At 38.0% G+C, this 17,186-nt stretch overlaps 1 protein-coding gene across 1 annotated transcript in view; it reads left to right on the forward strand.

Annotated features, from left to right (window-relative positions):
- GOLM1 (golgi membrane protein 1) overlaps nucleotides 1-17,186 on the forward strand; it is a 37,915-nt gene that overhangs the window by 13,989 nt on the left and 6,740 nt on the right. The window contains exons 4-7 of the mRNA XM_054652594.2: nucleotides 4,630-4,684; nucleotides 5,660-5,762; nucleotides 10,768-10,894; nucleotides 15,936-16,065. Of these exons, the coding sequence (XP_054508569.1) occupies nucleotides 4,630-4,684; nucleotides 5,660-5,762; nucleotides 10,768-10,894; nucleotides 15,936-16,065 (415 nt within the window). The remainder of the gene's footprint in view (nucleotides 1-4,629; nucleotides 4,685-5,659; nucleotides 5,763-10,767; nucleotides 10,895-15,935; nucleotides 16,066-17,186) is intronic.

Genomic DNA, 17,186 nt, shown 5'->3' on the forward strand with positions numbered 1-17,186 from the left:
GTATGCTTCCTCATAACTAGTACAGCAGAAGTCTAGAAGATCACCTCTGTTCAAAATATATCTTCACATGGTGGAAAGAAAAAAAAAAAAGGGTGGTCTGAGGCTAGCTAAACTATAGGGGGAATTTAGTGCATGTGTAGTTTGAAGTTATCTATTGGAATGTTGCTACCTCTTCACAGCTAAATGAATGGACAAAAAGTCAGAAGGTGCATTAGATATACCTGTGGAAGTTTTATATTAATATTCTTGTATCATATGATTTTGCTTTGCTTACATTGCCTACTATTTGGGTTTTTGTTAAATGTAAAATGAGGGAAAGTGAATAAAGTGAAGTGAACGTCCTGTAGTTTCAAGGGGCTTTTTTCCTCCAATCTACTTGCTGTTGCCCAGTACCTGTAATAGTAATTTTGTATTCATGTGTGTCAAATACCACCCTCTTGTGCTTAAACATTAAGAAACTAACTTCGCAATTTTGGTGATTTTGAAGGCAGAACTGCAACATGTCATGGTGTGCATGTCCTTGTGTCCTCTGTGACAAAACAGAACCTAGATTGCTTTTACCACAGGCTGTGATACAAGGTTGAGTCTCAGATTTTTGGCGGAGCTACTGTGTAGAAACAGAGGTGTTTTTTTGGGTTTGGGTTTTGCTGGGTATGTGGGTTGTTCATTTGTTTGGCATTCTTTTGTTGATTGGGTGGGGTTTTTTATGTTTATTGAGGAAAAGTGCAGTTTCTGAATGGAATTCCGTTTATTGGGACATAGGTTTCAATGAACAATATCTCCTCCATTTTGAGCTTGAAATTTGTTCTGAGGCTTACTTAATTGATGTGCCTCCACTGAAGTATAAGTGAGTGTGCAACACAATGATCAACCTTAAAGATAAATACTTCCTTAAAACCACATTTATTAACTTTTCCCCGATACACTGATACATAGTTTGGCTGTTAGTCTCTTGGCCTGGAACCAAAAAGACTTTTTATGCTAAGTTCTCATGTTTTAACACCAGCTGGCAAGTAAATATCATGCAGACACTTCCTCACTCTCCACATTTCCCTCTAGATTTTTGAAGAAAACTGTGTTGAGATAAGAACAGTTTGATAACTGAGAGGAATAAAACCCAACAGAAACAAGATATACACAATCCAGTTGCTCAGCACTTGCTGTATGGTGCTGCTCAACTTATCCCCAGCAGCTATCAGTGCCTCCTGGCCAACTCCCCCACTTTATGTCCCTATTTCTGTGGTAAGCAATGTCCCTTTGGCCAGTTTGGGATGCCTGACAGAGCTTCCTTCTGGTTTCTTTTGCACCTGCTGGCTGGCAGGGCATGGGAAACAGGGAAATCCTTGCTTTAGTGCAAGCACTACTGAACAGTAACTAAAACATGAGTGTGTTGCCAGCATTATTCTCATGCTAATGCCAGGGTAGTGTGGGGAGTTGTGGGAGCATGCAAGACAGAACCACTCATTCTCTTTGCTGGAGAGACTTAAATCAGTTTGAGTTAATCATGAAATAAGTTTTCCCTGGTTAATTATAAATGTCTGTTTCTGCATGTATAAATTTTACCTTCCCATCCTGCTTTATTCACAGTTGGTTTTGTTCTTACCAGTTGAGTTACTGATTCTGTGGCTTATCTTTGTCTCCTTTGTGCTATATTTGTGTATGCAAAGCCCCTTTTTTCTTAAGTTTTAGTGTTTATGCTTATCAAACTATTTCCTTTCTTTTTTCTGTTGCAATTATGCTTTTTTATACATGCTCATTATGCTTTTACATCCACCACATACAGTCAGTGTTAGAAGGGACATATGTCAGTTCAGTGTGCTTGGGTTAGCTTGGTTCTTGATATTAGCAAATGCTGGATGAGTTACTGTAGTAATACCTCCAGGGAATATGTGTATGGAGAATACTGTTCGGCATTATTCAGATCAAATGCATTTACATAGTCCAAAGTATGTGCTCAAAAAAAATACTTCAAATAATTTTTCTCAAAGCTTCGTCATGCATATTTCTGCATTATGCTTTATTTTTTTAAACAGTAACTTTAGCTTTGTGTCTCTTAACTAGAATAATACTTATGTAGACATGTTCTGTGGTGAATAATAAACAAATCTTCAGCTGCTATTATTTAAAAGTTTGCTGTACAGCTGGAGCAATTTGTTTCCCACACTGCTGGTGGAAGTGTGACTTTTGAGTTTTGATGTCTGAAGCGCTGCTGTCCACAGCATTGTCTCCAATCAAAAAATTTGGTTTTTTCCTCTTTGGTATTCATAAAGACTTCTGTGCAAACATGTTTACAAATAGAATAAGCTGGTGCTATATTATAGATTGCTGTATTACAGAATATCAGATTTTGGTATGGTGATAGGGGGATTTTTCAAAAGCTGGATTTTTTGCTCCTGGGGATTATAGCTATTGTTTTGTGGCCTAAATGAAGTTTAAAATGTGATTTCCTTTCTAGAACTGAGTATTGGCATGTATCTGCTGAGTACTTCCCAGCAGTTTTCATTCTTGACCAGCATAGAACCCCAAAAGTAAATAATGTTTGCTTAATTTACAGCCACAAGGTGAAAATTAGTTAACACTTGAATGATAGGAGGAAGAATGGGAGGCCTGATCTTATTGACTTAGTGTGATTGGAAGGTGGCAGTTGCAGTACTGTGCTGTAAATTATTAAACAGTGTTTCCTGCTCAAGTTAAACAGCTAACTGGGATTTAACAGATTTTTGCCTGGACTGTTGCCCACACATTCAAAGAGATAGCTGTGGCATTGCCAAAAGGAAGTTTTATATGCAATCCATAAAGACCAAGGCAGACTTATTTTCTTCCCTGTTGTGATTCAAAGGGACTTTTTTTTAATGTGGAAAGTAATTTTTCTTACTTCAGCTAATCACAGTTGTTATTATTGTCCTAATGTTCAAAGCATGTAACACTTGTATATTTTACTGTCACATAAGTGATCCTGGCATTTAGGAGTTTGATTTTAAGGACCCCCCCCATTCCCTCCCATTCGCCTCTCCCCTTTCCCCCAGAACCAAAACCAACAAAGCCCCACAAAAAAACTCTAAGAATATAAAATTATAAATTGGTCTATCATACTGATTTTTCTAGTCCACTGATAGTTTCTGGTAGTGGCCAATGCTGTATTATCCTGAAGGTGATAATCCTGGAACAGCCTGACTACATTGTCCACACAATAGCAAAACTTGGAATTTCCAGTGAAACATTAATTTCCTTTTCCCAATAAACCAGTGGGACAAAAAGAACTTCTTATTTACCTATCCTGTGAGAAAGGAGAGGGAGAGATAAACGATCCTACATACAAGTCCTTACTGTTTTTTGAGTTTCTTTTTGCTTCAGCATGACCCTTTTTTCTTGAGGTTTCATGGTGGTGTTCACAAAACAGCTGTACATATGGAATGGTGTAGAAATACTTAGCGACAGCTGAATGACCACCTCTGTGAAGTGTGACTCTTTAAAGGATCATTCAAAGACAAAGCTACTGCCCTGCTGGGTCTTGTTCCACTCAGATTTATTGAACGCTGCACTCATGCAATCAGCTGGCTCTTATTACTGTAGCCTTGGGAAGGAAGGCACCAACAATGCTGTCAGTGTTTCAGGGTGACTTGGGCAGACAGAGTGGATGCTGCAACTTCTTTTTGGGTGTGGACATACACACACATCAATACTAGAGCAGAAACTTTGGGAAACGGAGGAGTTGATTTTCTGGGACCATTGAAGAACCCCGAGGTTTCCCAGGACAAGGATAATAGGGGAACTGACAATGAAGCCTGAGAAATGCCTTCCTAAGAGTGGACTGGATTGTTTCTGAAGAGTTAGTGGATCTCTTTTTTGTATTCTTAAGAACTCTTGTGCATCAGACCTGCTAAATGATGCATATGAATCTGAGTTATCGTGGCATCTGCCTCACAGGAATAATTTCAGTTAGCTGTGATTTGATTCAGTTTTCATGTGTTTTGGGGAATGTGTGTATATGAAATGGTAGATGAAGATTGATGAAAGAATAGACGAAACTTGTTCCTATGTTGACTACCTCTTCAGAATGAGAGGGAGAACAAAGTGAAGGAGTGGAGGAAGGCCACTCCAACATGAAAGCAATCGAGAAGATAGGTTGAAAAGGGATACAATGCAAGGGTTTCACATTGCTTTCATGGAGTTGCTTTATGCTGAATGATTAATGCTTTCATAGCTCATCTTGAATGCCTGAATGCATGTGTATTGATTCCTGAGTGAGAGGGTAATTGATTGTGAGCTGTGATGTTGTATTCTTCCTTCAAGAGATAAAGTCTGACTGTGACTCCAGTCATGAGATGAAATTAGAATAAAGTGACAAGCAATTTTAGTATCTATAAATTCCTTTAAATTCTTCCTCTTTTCATTTGTGTGGTGATACCTTCCCTCACTCCCTTATACTGGAAAATCTGGGTTAAAGTGAATGTTGTTTGCAGTAGGAGATCTCTAAAGCAGCTAAAAGGTTTTGTTCAACTGTGACACTGTCAGAACCATGGCACATGAAAAGTAGATCTTGTAACAAGTGCTTTGATAGGTGTTGTTTATAATGGTAATACAGGTCCTTTGCAATTAAAGCACTGGGGTTTTTTCTGCTTCTTTCAGGCAGTGCTGATGAGTAACATCACAGTAAATGATCGACTGATTCAGAGTCTACGAGGTATGTTGTGGTACCACTGTGACTCTCATACTGATTTTTAGGCTCCCTGTTTTTAAGACTTGCATTTTTCTGTGGTCTTTTGAGAATGCTGCCTTTGTTCAAGTCATGGAGGTGGTACAAGAGCTGCCATGACTTAGATATTTCATCTACATAGTTGCAGTTAAGTGTCAGTCTAATCTGCCACAATAGTAGGAGGATTTGTCCATGTAGTGCTTGATGTAGTACTCCTGACTCTTATGATAGAATATCAATAGAACTAAGTTACTTCAGTTTTTTCTTCATTTTACCTGCAACATATTCTTGCATTCTTCCCTGAGGTGTGGGGTCATGCATTTTAGCACCAGAGGAATTCACAAATCCTATATTAAATAAAAAAAAGTCAGTCTAATTAATTTCTAATCATGGTAGTGCTTCAAAATTGTTGTTAGCAATGTATTCTGGAGGTACTTGGGAATAAATCCTATGAAGAAGTACGTATGTTGTGGTATTGTCTTCTGATGACATCTCACAGAGGTTTCTATCAGGAAGAAAACACTAAATCATAGATGCCTTTGTTTCTAAGGAACATGGGTATACATTACATAGTATTCAGGGAAGCATTGCAAGCTTGATAAATGTGAATGCTGTTTTATATTGTGCTGAGATTATGATTTCACAAATGTAAAGGTTTTCCAGACTGCAACTTAGCAGGGTTTGCAAACCAGTTCTCTGTATTCCTTAAGAGGAAAAGTAGGTAAAAATATGTATTATACTGTTTTGGCAATATTTTATGCTGAAAAGTTATTCTTACCAGATCCCATGCACCCTCGTTGAATAAATTCAACAATTATCTATGCATTTATGTATGAAAAGCAGTTTGCATGACAGATGAATAAATTTAGCATTGTTATTACAAATTTGTTTCTTGATGTTTCTGGTTTAGAATCTATATGTATATGTGTATTTTAATGTGTATTTTAATCCTGCTTTGACCAGAACACTTGAAAGAGTTACAGACGGAATATGGAAAGCTACAGCTGGATGTTTACTGGTTTCAGAAGAACCAGACTAACCTTCAGAGGAAGTTCTCATATGACCTGTAAGTATGTTCTTTAGGAAAGATGACTTCCCAAATTGCAGGTGTCTTGATTATAACCCAGAGTACTCTTGTGTTAGCTATAGCTCTCTTAGTAAATACATGTTTTTAAAGAGACCAGTAACATCTGACTCATCTAAAATTGCTCACAGTTGATCTTGGAGAATAGCATTAAATTCCCACAGTTTTTCATCTCTGTGCCCAGAAACTTCTTTATATTCCTTCTATTGCATGAGGATAAAGGTACCAATATTATCACTTAAGAATTGTGTAGGAAAATTGAAACAGGAAGAAGTTAAACTGTGAAGAAGTTTGAATTAAGATAGGGGAATACCTGATGAGAAGCTGTACCTTATTGAGCTGACAGTGGTCTTGGGAATTTCTGGTACCATCAAACTCACGTGTTCTGCTTTACATGACATACCTAGTCATGGCTTTTTCTTAATATTTCCCACTGAATTTTAAAGCATGGATAACTGAAAGCTACTTATCAGTATCCTTACACTAAGCACACATTTCTGATATTTCTAGGAATTTCTCCTCAGTTCTTTCTGCTCAGTAATATTCTTGTTTCTTCTACCTGCCTTCACAAACTGTAGTATCCCCTTGTTCATAGATATAAAAAAGCAATAGAATTTACTGTTTTCATAATGATGTTCCACCAAGAATGTAATTGTTGTGATAGGTATTTTTTCAGCAGCCATTGTTTAGCCAGGTTTGTAGAAATTACAACTGAAAGTACATGACACTCAAATAACTTGAATTCTGCAGGCTACACTTGAAGTAAGTATTCTTATTTTTATTTTTCCCTTGACCTTAGAATTGAAGATTAATGTTAGTGCTTCTCTGATACTTACTGATTACCAGTTGGTTGTCACCTTTTTTTGGATTATTACTCATGCAATAAAGATGGATTACATTAGTGGAGAATTTAAGACTTCTAACAGAAAAGTAGAAGGAAGTCGGAAACTTTAGTTTGTGCCTGCCTTTCAATAAGCTGTGTGTTAAGGGGCCTCTCCCCCCTGTGTTTGTTGTGTACCCTGGTTGTTAAGCACTGTCTCTTGGCTGTTTAGCTAAATGACAGACCTGAGACCCATGGACCTCTGTTAATCATTCTGTGTTAGTCACTGAAGATCAGCAGGAACTGATTCTGAGATCAGCAGGAACTAATAGATCTGTATATAGCACAAATATCTCTATCTGCTGGACAGTCATGCTCCACATGAGAGGTACACCTGTTAAGCACTAGATTGATATACACGTACAGGGAAGTGATGCACGGCAAATGTAGTTAGTCTGGCTTAGGAAAACTTGGAGGTTTATTATCCGTATCTGGTGAAGCGTTTACAAGCATGGCTGTGTTGAGGAAATCACTGACAGAGCACCCCTTGCTTGTGGTAGTGTACCATAAAGAATCCCTCTTTGTTTAACAGAGGAAGTTTGTATTCAGACAGCATAGCTCCAAGGTGTGGTCTGGCTCAAGGTGAAGAGCTAAGCATGATACAGTGGTAAAGATGGGTTTGCTTTTATGAGGGTAAGTATAGAGACAAGTGTGATAAATCAGCCATGTGGTAGTTGAACAGAGACTCAGCTAGCTGGTCTGCTTCTGGTTGGTCTTGAGGCAGGTGCACCATTCCCTGCAGAGTCTCCATGGGAGTCTGTAAAGGCAGTTATCTCAGCCAAGGAGCAATGCTGTCTTCACTAGCTTTGCTGCAAAATACTTGTATGTTCATTTTCTGTTTCTAGACTTTTTCCCTAAGAGTACAAGTGAGGAAAACAAACTTTGGACTCAAATTTTCATAAAATAATTTATAGCTTCAGTACTGTGCAGTATTCACACAGTTCTAGGAGGAGCATGTATTTTTAAAACATTGCTTGTTGTATACCTTTGGGGAGGAAGTTGGAATGTTAATATTTCTCTGCTAAACTAATTTACATAACTAACTTTATATTGTGTTTAGGTAATTGCAGAAATGGATATGTGGTGGTGCTTGGCTACATATGTTCTTCTTTGCTACATGCTCACTTAATACTGTCACTTTAAATGCTTACAAACAGCCTTTTCCCAATGTGATTGTGGGCTTAGAAAAATAAGAATTATTGGAAAGACTCCAAATGTTATTTTTAATCTGTCTTCCTTCCTCCCCTCCCTATTAGGAATAAACTGCTGTGTTGCCTCTCTGTTCATCTGCCTTGCCAGGGAGGGGCATTAGACCTGATTATGTGCTTCTGTGTTTTACCTGGATTTGCATGGATGAAGGTTTTGCACCTTAGGTAGCAAGTACACTGTGCCCAGTGCAAAAATAGAAAGACCATATTATTTGTATAAAAATAATGAAAATGTTATAAAAAAATGACAGAAGTCAAATGTCTTTTTCAAACGGCACATTGTAGATCACTCTTCTTAAACCTTCAGTTACTATTCTGTAGAAGACAGTAGTAAAAGCAGTTTTGCTTTTATGGAATATGGAATGCATAAGAACAAAAATCTGTGAACTTGGAAAAAAAAATCATTGTTTCTTTTTGTACTGGAGTCTTGAAGTTTCATCTTAGCATTTTTTGAAACAAGCTTAGTGTTTTCCATGAAAAGTCAGCAGGAGCTATATTGCCTTACTGGTGTTGTGTGTGAAAGGAGCACGCATTCCTCAGCAGTCAGCTTCACAATGGTGTGCACTGTGCCCAGTGCTGTCTGGTCATGGTTAGAGCTTCTACAGCAAAGGCTCACTGACTGGCACACTGACCCTTCTCTCCTGCAGCAGCCAGAGTGAAACAGAAGCCTCTGGACTCATCTTTTGAAATTGTTATTGAATACATTCCAATATTCAAATGCATTTTTGTTCCTAAAGAGCTTTGTTTGTTACATAACTGCGTGGATAAACTAAGGCTATCTCTGTGCTCTAGAAGCTGTTGTAAGCATGAGTAGAGTACTCGAGTCTCATTTAAAAGAAGGGAATTCTCTTACAGATAATAAGCTTAAAATGGTGAGGGTTTGTCACAGATGTTAACTGAGCTTTATTTTCATGTGCATTGTGGGATCAAAGTGCAAGCTTTCTCAAATACTCTGTCTCTGACATCAGGTTGTCTGTGTATTGCATCTTTTTCAAACTTGCAAATTGTTACACAATTAATATGTTCTTTTATTTCTTAGAAATAGTGAATGTGAGTATAACTCAAGCCTACTCTGTTTTACTCTCTTTGATGTTCACCAGTTTAAAGCATGGCTTATTTGGTGACTCTTCCATGTATTGGCACTGTCAAATCAGACTTTAGAATAATGTCTGGTCTACAAGAAATCCTAATAAAGGTAGTAAGTCAGTTAGCATATCTGTCTGCTACTGTTCTTCCTTTCTAGGTGTGAACTACCGAAGGAATTTTTTGCCTTTGAAAGGCAGGGTTGGAGAAAGGTGAAAATGCAATAACAATTAGTCACCTGCTGTGGTAAAGTGCACATAGCCTGGAAACTCCTTTGGATTACATAGTAGTTTATTTTCAGCTTGAGAAACTGCAGCACACCTGTCTGAAACAGCTGCTGTTGTGCAGAGGGTATTGACACTTAGAATAACACTGGTCAGAGCCAGAATACGGAGAAATTCACCCTCCTTTTTAGTCTTAGTGATGGGAATGAGAAACTTGCAGTATGTTGACCATGCTGTTGTATAAAGGTTGCTGGAAAAGATTTTGAATGCAGAAAGATGTGTTTGCAAGGTCTGTAGCTGATTGTGTATATAAAAACTGGAAGTTACATTTGAGTGGAAAAACAGAGGAGAGAGAGAGAAAGGAGAAAAGGTTTTAAAATCCCATAAAACTTCTTTGTTGCTAGATTAGCATGGAAGAGAAAAAGTGGTCTCCAGCCAAGAGCCTGCTCTTCCTTGGGCAGGCTCTCCAGGGCAGCGGATACTGAGGTTGATGTATTTTCCCCTAGTGTGACACATTTGCTATTGGGATCCACTCAAACTGCTGTTCCTGTTCACAGTGGGGAGAGAGCATACTTGGGGTCATATGATGACTAGTTTCTAAGGCTTCTGTGTGTGTATTACGGGATAATGCTTGTCTTGGTTTGTTATTCACTAGGTCTTGTTCTTCCTTTGATGTAAACTGAAACTATAAAATGGCTAATGAAAAGAGTGGGAGAGAAAGGATGATCTTGCCCTGACTGCAGCCTCTTGCCCTGACTGCAGCCACTTGCTTTGAGAAGCAGATTGACAAAACTCCTGGGCTTTGCACAGAATCCCCAGCACATCCACAGAAGGGGAGAACAGTGCCCTGGCAGCTTTAGGAAAAACACTGCTGCAAACAGCAGACCTTAGCTAGGAGTTAGGGAGCTGTGAGGGAAAGGCAGGCTGCATGGATGCTGATAGAAGACTGCTGTCACAAAGGTTGAGATCCTGATGGTGCTTTGTAAGTATTAAAAGTTTGTAAAAGATACGCAGTGCTTGCATCTTTAGAATATATTCCTTCTGGAACTTACAGTAGCTACTAGTGAACTCCACGTCTGTAACATATATTTTGTTACAACTTGCAGCACTGCACTTTGCTGAAATAATGAGGAGGTGTGTTCAGTTTGCTAACACTAGATTACATGTTTTCTATTTCAGCTGGTACTTTTCTGTTTTGTCTTTCTGGCTAAAATCAAAATATGAATTTCTGTAATCATAGTAGAAATGCTTCAAAGATCAAAATTGATTTTAACTTACCTGGACTTGACCGGTTAGCAAACACACAATGGAAAAATCAAGTAGCTTGTTGAGCTGGTCAGACAGAATAGTTTACATTAATTTCTTCCAATAGAACTTGCCTGCACTATGAATTTGTCCTTAGGACTTAGATCAGTGCTTCATTTTTTCCTCGTGACTTCTCAAATGTAAAACCAGGTGGTAGAATTAAGGCAATAATAAAACATAAAGAAAAGCATAAATATATGAAGGAAAAAAAATAAATTAGATATTTACAAAATTACCCCATAGAAGAGTCTAGATGAAACTTAATTGTGTTGTTTGTGTTTTTTCAGCTCACAGTGCATCAACCAGATGAAAGAATTAAAAGAACAATGTGAAGAAAGGATAGATGAGCTTAGAAAAAAGAATAGTGATGTACCACAAATCAAAGAAAACAAAGACGTCGCAGAACATAGCCGGGTATGGTTTGGATAATTTCTTCAAAATACTTTTTTTAAAATTCTTAACTGTTTCTTCAGCTTTCTGCTATGTCCTATTAGCATTTCTCCATCTCATTAAATTTTTCACTACTTCAGCATTTGTTGAATGTTTCTGATCTGTGGGAAATGGGGTGATTTCAAATTCAGAACATGGAGATGTCCTGCAGAAGATTCCAAATCGCTGTGTCTCTGAGATGAGCAGAATTTGAGAGGTGATGCCAGAAATGGTGTGGGTTCCATTAAGGAGTATTTACACAACTGAACTTTAGTTAATAATACCTTTTGACTTTGTTGAAGTACTTAGTTGCTTTGTGTTAAGGATGAGGATAAGCTGTGAATCACTTCAGAGAAGCAGCAAACCCTGAATATTGTAGTCCAAAGATCATCAGCTATGAATTTTCACAGAAGTCCTTTATGTCAGCATTTTACTGTAGGAATAAAGGGATAATCAAATATCGTAGCTGTTTGATGTCAGATATTCTGAGCCAAAGAATCACAAATTCATTGCTGAACCTATTGAAGGCTCACTACAGTAGGGCAGGCTTGGCAAATAGGTTGGCTGTGTGTTAGCTGGCTTTTTCTCCTGAGGTGCAGAGTGGCAGAAAATCCTGAGAAAAGGTAATTTCAGTTCATTCTGTTGTCATGGCATGTGATTTATTGATGCTTCTTCATTGATGTGGGATTTGGTCAGGGATAGGGTTGATTAAGCTATCAACCTGTAATGGATGGCCCTGGAAAGAGGCAGTCAGGCTCTTGTGTGGGAAAGCCTCCAGTTTATTTCTGTACCAAAATAGCCCTTTCTTCAGGATTACTGAAGAAACAGAGGTTTTAGAAGTTAGACTTTTGACACGTGACTGCTGTGGGGCCTTTCCCTCTATCTGAGTGGCCTACTCTCATTACAAAGGCAGTGGAGGTTTAGTGGAATATACCCTTTTTTCTTTGGCTAGGAAAAGGCTAAATTTGATGGCTTCAGATGTGAAAAGGTAAGGCAGTGAGGAATGACTCTTGGTTTTACAAAGAGGTGAAAAAGCGTGTGAGAAAACAGCTAAAACATCTGCCCAGAGATTCCTGTAGGTAATGGTTTCAGTCTGTGTCCAGTCCTTTATGTAAAATGAGGGAGACAGAACTACTATAGCATTGTACTGAAGTGACCTTTTATTCTGGGAACTCGCACTATGTGAAAGCTGCAACATGAAAGAAGCATTAGAAACCGGAAGTGCTGTCCAGTTATGCCTTAAAATAAAAGTTACAACTCTTGTCAATAGTTTTTATAAACAGTATCAACTAAGTAGATAAAAAGTAAATAATAAATACATCATTGTAAGTAAATAGAACTTGCATCATTTGGAGATGATATGTTAGTTTGTCAAATATACCTTGTTTAAGAAATTTGACGTAGGGAAGACCCTAATAGAGGTGGTCAACTTAATTTTTAGTGTGGCTTTGCAATAGATTTTAATTACAATAACTTGCACTAGATTCCTTTGCTTTGTTTGTTTCTGTATATGTGTTTGTTTGTTGCATTTTTGGGGTTTTTTTACCATTTCCAGTTTGGAGGATAAATTATCCGAGAAGGAACTTGAGGAATTTTACTGAAGCCCCTCTGCAGGACAATTTCAGTCTCCTGCACAAAAGTGAATAGTTGGAGGCAATTTTTACTCAAAGCAGATATCTGTGAGGCAGGGCAGGTTATCCCTTATCCTTTTTATATATAAAATGGAATGGTCTCAAATGAGCTAATGGATAATACAGCTAGTGGCTAAATAATTTCTGTCTGTTTGTGTTCCCTAGTATCTGTGGCAGTGTTTCTTTGGCCAAGCTGTAACTTTATCAGTTTTTTGCTTGCCCAAGAATTTCAACCTTTTGCTTTTATAAAAGCATACTTATAGTTTGTGCAAGATGACCCTGACAAATCTATGTATGTTTTTGTCCAGTGTTTTAAGCTGGAGTAATTCCTATTTTTAAGATGTATGTGCTTATAATAGAAAGTCAGTCTTAAAACAGAAAAAAAATGGAGTGTTGGTTAATAACTAAACAGCTTTACTTAGAGCTCTGTAATTTGTGTACATGTGTACAGAATGATGTATACTTATTGGCTGAAGAAAATACAACACATTCAATTACTATCTTTTTATCCAACTACTTAAAAAATCAGCATATACCCTTTGAATCTATTTGACATTAAGAATTACTTAGCTAGAAATATAAGGTAAGTAAAGGGATTTTGCATGTGTAATTAAGAGGTAACTTCTTGCTTTTAAGTCCAGGCTCAGTATTTTTGCAGAATAATTCATGCCCAACAAAAAGCGATAAATGGTCTTTTGCTCATTTTCTGATGACTTCCACTACAGAGAGTGATCTTAAGGAGATGAATTATTTATAGAACAGAACCATGTTTAAATACAGCATTTTTGTTTTACTGATTCAAGGAAGATGGAGTTCTTCTGAATATCTTTATTGCAAAAACCAAATATTCTGCAGTACCATTTGCTTATCAAGCATCAGTAAGAGTTAATGCTAGATTAGTTGCTGATACTGGGCTTCATGGTGTTGACACAAAAAGATCTTGTTCTGCCTGGCTTTGATGGAAATCAAATGCTTTTCAAAACAGCCAAGTAGTCATGCTGCAACTCTGGCTTCTTGGTGACTTAGCTACTTCTTTCTGTGGTCATTTTTCCAAGTGACTGAATGAACATTTGACAACATAGTGTTTTATTGCCCTTGTTTTACTGCCCTCCTTAGATAAATGGGAAGCTACACTCTTGACAGTACCAATGACAATTGGTAACAGAAAACAATTCTGTCAACTGTGAGACTTCCTATAACATAAGACTGCCCATTCATTTGTATGGTACCTGACACAAAGGTTTGTATCTCTGAATGTGCATACGCTTGTTCTTTCTCTGCATATTTGGCTTTTTTAAAATGAAATAAAACCAAAAGTGCAACAAAAAAAAACCCCACAGAACAATTGGATTTGTAACACTCTGGGTTTTTTTCACCAAACTGGTATAAGGTATAGAGTAAAATGGGCTCCATGTATATTTCATGTTCAACGTTCAATGTTTGTGTGAATTGAATTGACATAGTCCTCTGCCAATTATAGGATCATAACATGATTAAGGTCAGAACAGACCTGTAAGATACTCTTCTAAGTCCTACCATTAACCAAGCAATGCTGTGTTCACCACTCAGCTATGTCTCCAAGTGCCAAATTTTTGTGGCACAGCTTTGGAAAACTTCCAGGAATGGCAATTCCTCTGCTTTGACAACCTATTCCAAAGCCTGACCACACTTTTAGCGAAGAAAATTTTCCTAATATCCAATCTAAACCTCTTCTGGTGCAACTGGGGCCAGTTCCCATTGTCCCGTCTCTTGTTACCTGGAAGAAGCTGATCCCCACCTTGATATAACTACCTCTTTTGGGGTGGTTCTGGAGAGCAGTGATGGTAATGCAGTGAGTTGATGATGACTAGGAGAGCATTCTGGTTTCCAATGACCATGGAAGCAGACATTTATTTGGAGTTAAGAAGTGTAGCTTCTTTGTCCCATTGAACTCCCTGATGCAGGGCTGCCAGGCAGGTAACCCCATATCTGAGCTTATATTTTTGTTTTCTTTTTCTGTCTTTTTCCTCTCAAGTCTTTCTCTTTGCTTGTTCTCATAAAGTCATCCACAAACAGCTCAGCTCTGCTCCTTCCCCACTGGCCCTGGCTTTACACCCTCATTTAGTGTTTCTGAGATGACAGTGGGGAAAGAATAACACCATATATCAGGGCAAGCAGGGTCTTGACTGCTTTAGCAAAGACCATGAAGAGAAGAGCCTGAGTGCTACAAGGGGTACCACATGAACCGTAGGGCTACGTTAGGGGAAGTGTGGCCACCCCATCTTTTCAAACGTCTTCTACCTCCATTCAACTCCAGAAACATGCTGTAGCTGCTGTAGCTGGAGAATCACCATTCTCTACAGGCAGCTTCAGATTCCTGTCCTAGAGTATGGGTGTTCTTAATTTCACCTGTGTGAAAGCCCCTGGGTACATCCCTCAGTTCACTGACCATCTTTCATTTTCACCTGAATTAATGGTGAATCATAAGTTAAGTCCTGTGTCTCTCAAGAGGTATAGTACAAACCTACACCCCTAAATGCTTAATTAATGTAGTCTAGGAGTAATTTATGGAGAGGTGGTGACATGGCATTCCTGAGCTCCCTGTTCCCCATATGCTATAGATGAGGGACAGGGACAGCACCAAATGCAGGACTGCCAGCCACTAGATCCAGAGATGGGGAGGAGATGGAAGGGGGCCTCAGGTAAGCAAACATGCCAACTCTGTCATACAGGGCCATGTGAGGGAGCCAGTGCCAGTGTAAGTAAAAATCATACATAAAATTTTAATTTCCCAGTGGGAAGATCTTCAAGATGGTGTACATCTTAGGCTTGATATCTAAGTGGGTCAGATGTTTACAGCAGTCTAGGACCACAATTTAGTACATTCTTAGGCAAGCTCCATCATGTTAAACAGGTATTATTTTCTAGTTGGTTAATTTACACTTTTCTTAATCCTGCATTTAATATAGTTACAGACCAGTTCTATACAAGCCTTACTCAGCTGAAGTCTAATGATGACCAAATTCAGTTTTCTTGCCCTGTAGACTATTAATAGTAAATGGCATCTGTTTATTTGCTCTGCTGACCCTGACACAGTAGCAGAACAACAGTGGATAAATGTGTGGTGTTACTGTTCTGTAACACTCTGAGAATAATCAAGGGCAGTAATGTCACCATTAGCTGCAGTTAAATTAGGTATGTTAAAATTCTCCTGATGTGCTATGCTGTTACATAGAAACACTACTGCATATTCAGAGTTGTAAGTACATCTATTACCAATAAAAATTTCAGTCCAAATATTTCCAAGTGTGTTGGGATTTTTTTCCCATGCAAAATTCTTACCTAAATTCTACTTCCCTTTAAAATCCAGGTGCAGTTATATAGACCAGTGCTTATCTGCTGCATTCACTTTACAGGTTGGTACTCAACTGCCAGCCTTGAAGCAAGCAGGGTTCAAGCAGGCTGACTTGGAACAGCAGAAAACCGGTGAAGATATTCCTAAAGCAGTACCTACAGTAAGAAAGACAGACCTGATGCAGGTTAAAGGTGAGATGGGAATCCTTGTCTCACTAAGAACTGTTATTGAGAACAGTTCTTTTTCAGCTGACCATTTAGGAATGTTTTTGTACACCAGATAAGGGTGAAAAAAGTGACACCAACAGTCTGAACATCAATCAGGTTTACAGCTAAAGGAAAACTTGCTTGGATTTGTTGGTTCGGTTTTGTTGTTGTATGGCATGTTGCACATAAATAGAAATATTTACAATTCTGGAGTCATCTTCCTCATTTAATATGGAGAAAATACCCAACTTTTGGAAGGAAAAATTTTAAAACATACTTAAAATTTGCTTTCTTAATAAGTTTGACATATTCAACCTGGTACCCCTCTCCTCCCTGTAGAATAGTTGAAAGGCTTACAACAAACACACATCCATACTTCCCATGCGTTGTCATTGAGCAAAATGCAAGTGAGAGAAATGATACACATGGGTTTAGGTTAGTTAGTCTAATGGTTCCTTTTGGCACTAAACTTCAGAAACTATTACTTTGAATGGATGTATCCCTGTGTGTCTGTTTTGCATTGTAGTGTGTGTGATAGAAATTAAATTCTTAAATTTAATTACTTTTACATGCTATCTTAAATTACAATCTTGTGAGCATGCAACTCTCATTTTAGAGAGCTAGCAGCTGAAGACAGTGTCTACATATAGCTTAGTTGAGAAATCTAATTGGTTTTTTAAATTAAAAATGCAGATACATGAGAAAAGATATATGTTAATGTCAACTAAAAATTATAGCACTCCTGCACTTAAACAAGAACAGGCTTGGATACTTGCAAATCTGCCTGTGATGCATTGTCCTGAGCTACTTTTGAACACCAAATCAATTTTATTGTTGGTAATAATAACAACAGAAATAATAATAACAGAAACCTAATGCTTATATACCACAATTTCTATTTAAACCGCTCTGTTTCACTTGCCCAATTTATTAACCACACATACCAAAATTTTAAGGATATAGAAGCATGAATCTGTTGAAAGTAAATAAAATTCCCTTATTTAGCTGTTCCCAGTTAGGAACTAGGAACAATAAGTTGTCTTTCTCTTATCCCTGGTACTGGTGTGATTAGAAGATACTCTTTCAGAGGAAAACCAATAATTTAG

The sequence above is a fragment of the Agelaius phoeniceus genome, chromosome Z, assembly GCF_051311805.1.
Source record: "Agelaius phoeniceus isolate bAgePho1 chromosome Z, bAgePho1.hap1, whole genome shotgun sequence".
Lineage (NCBI taxonomy): Eukaryota > Metazoa > Chordata > Aves > Passeriformes > Icteridae > Agelaius > Agelaius phoeniceus.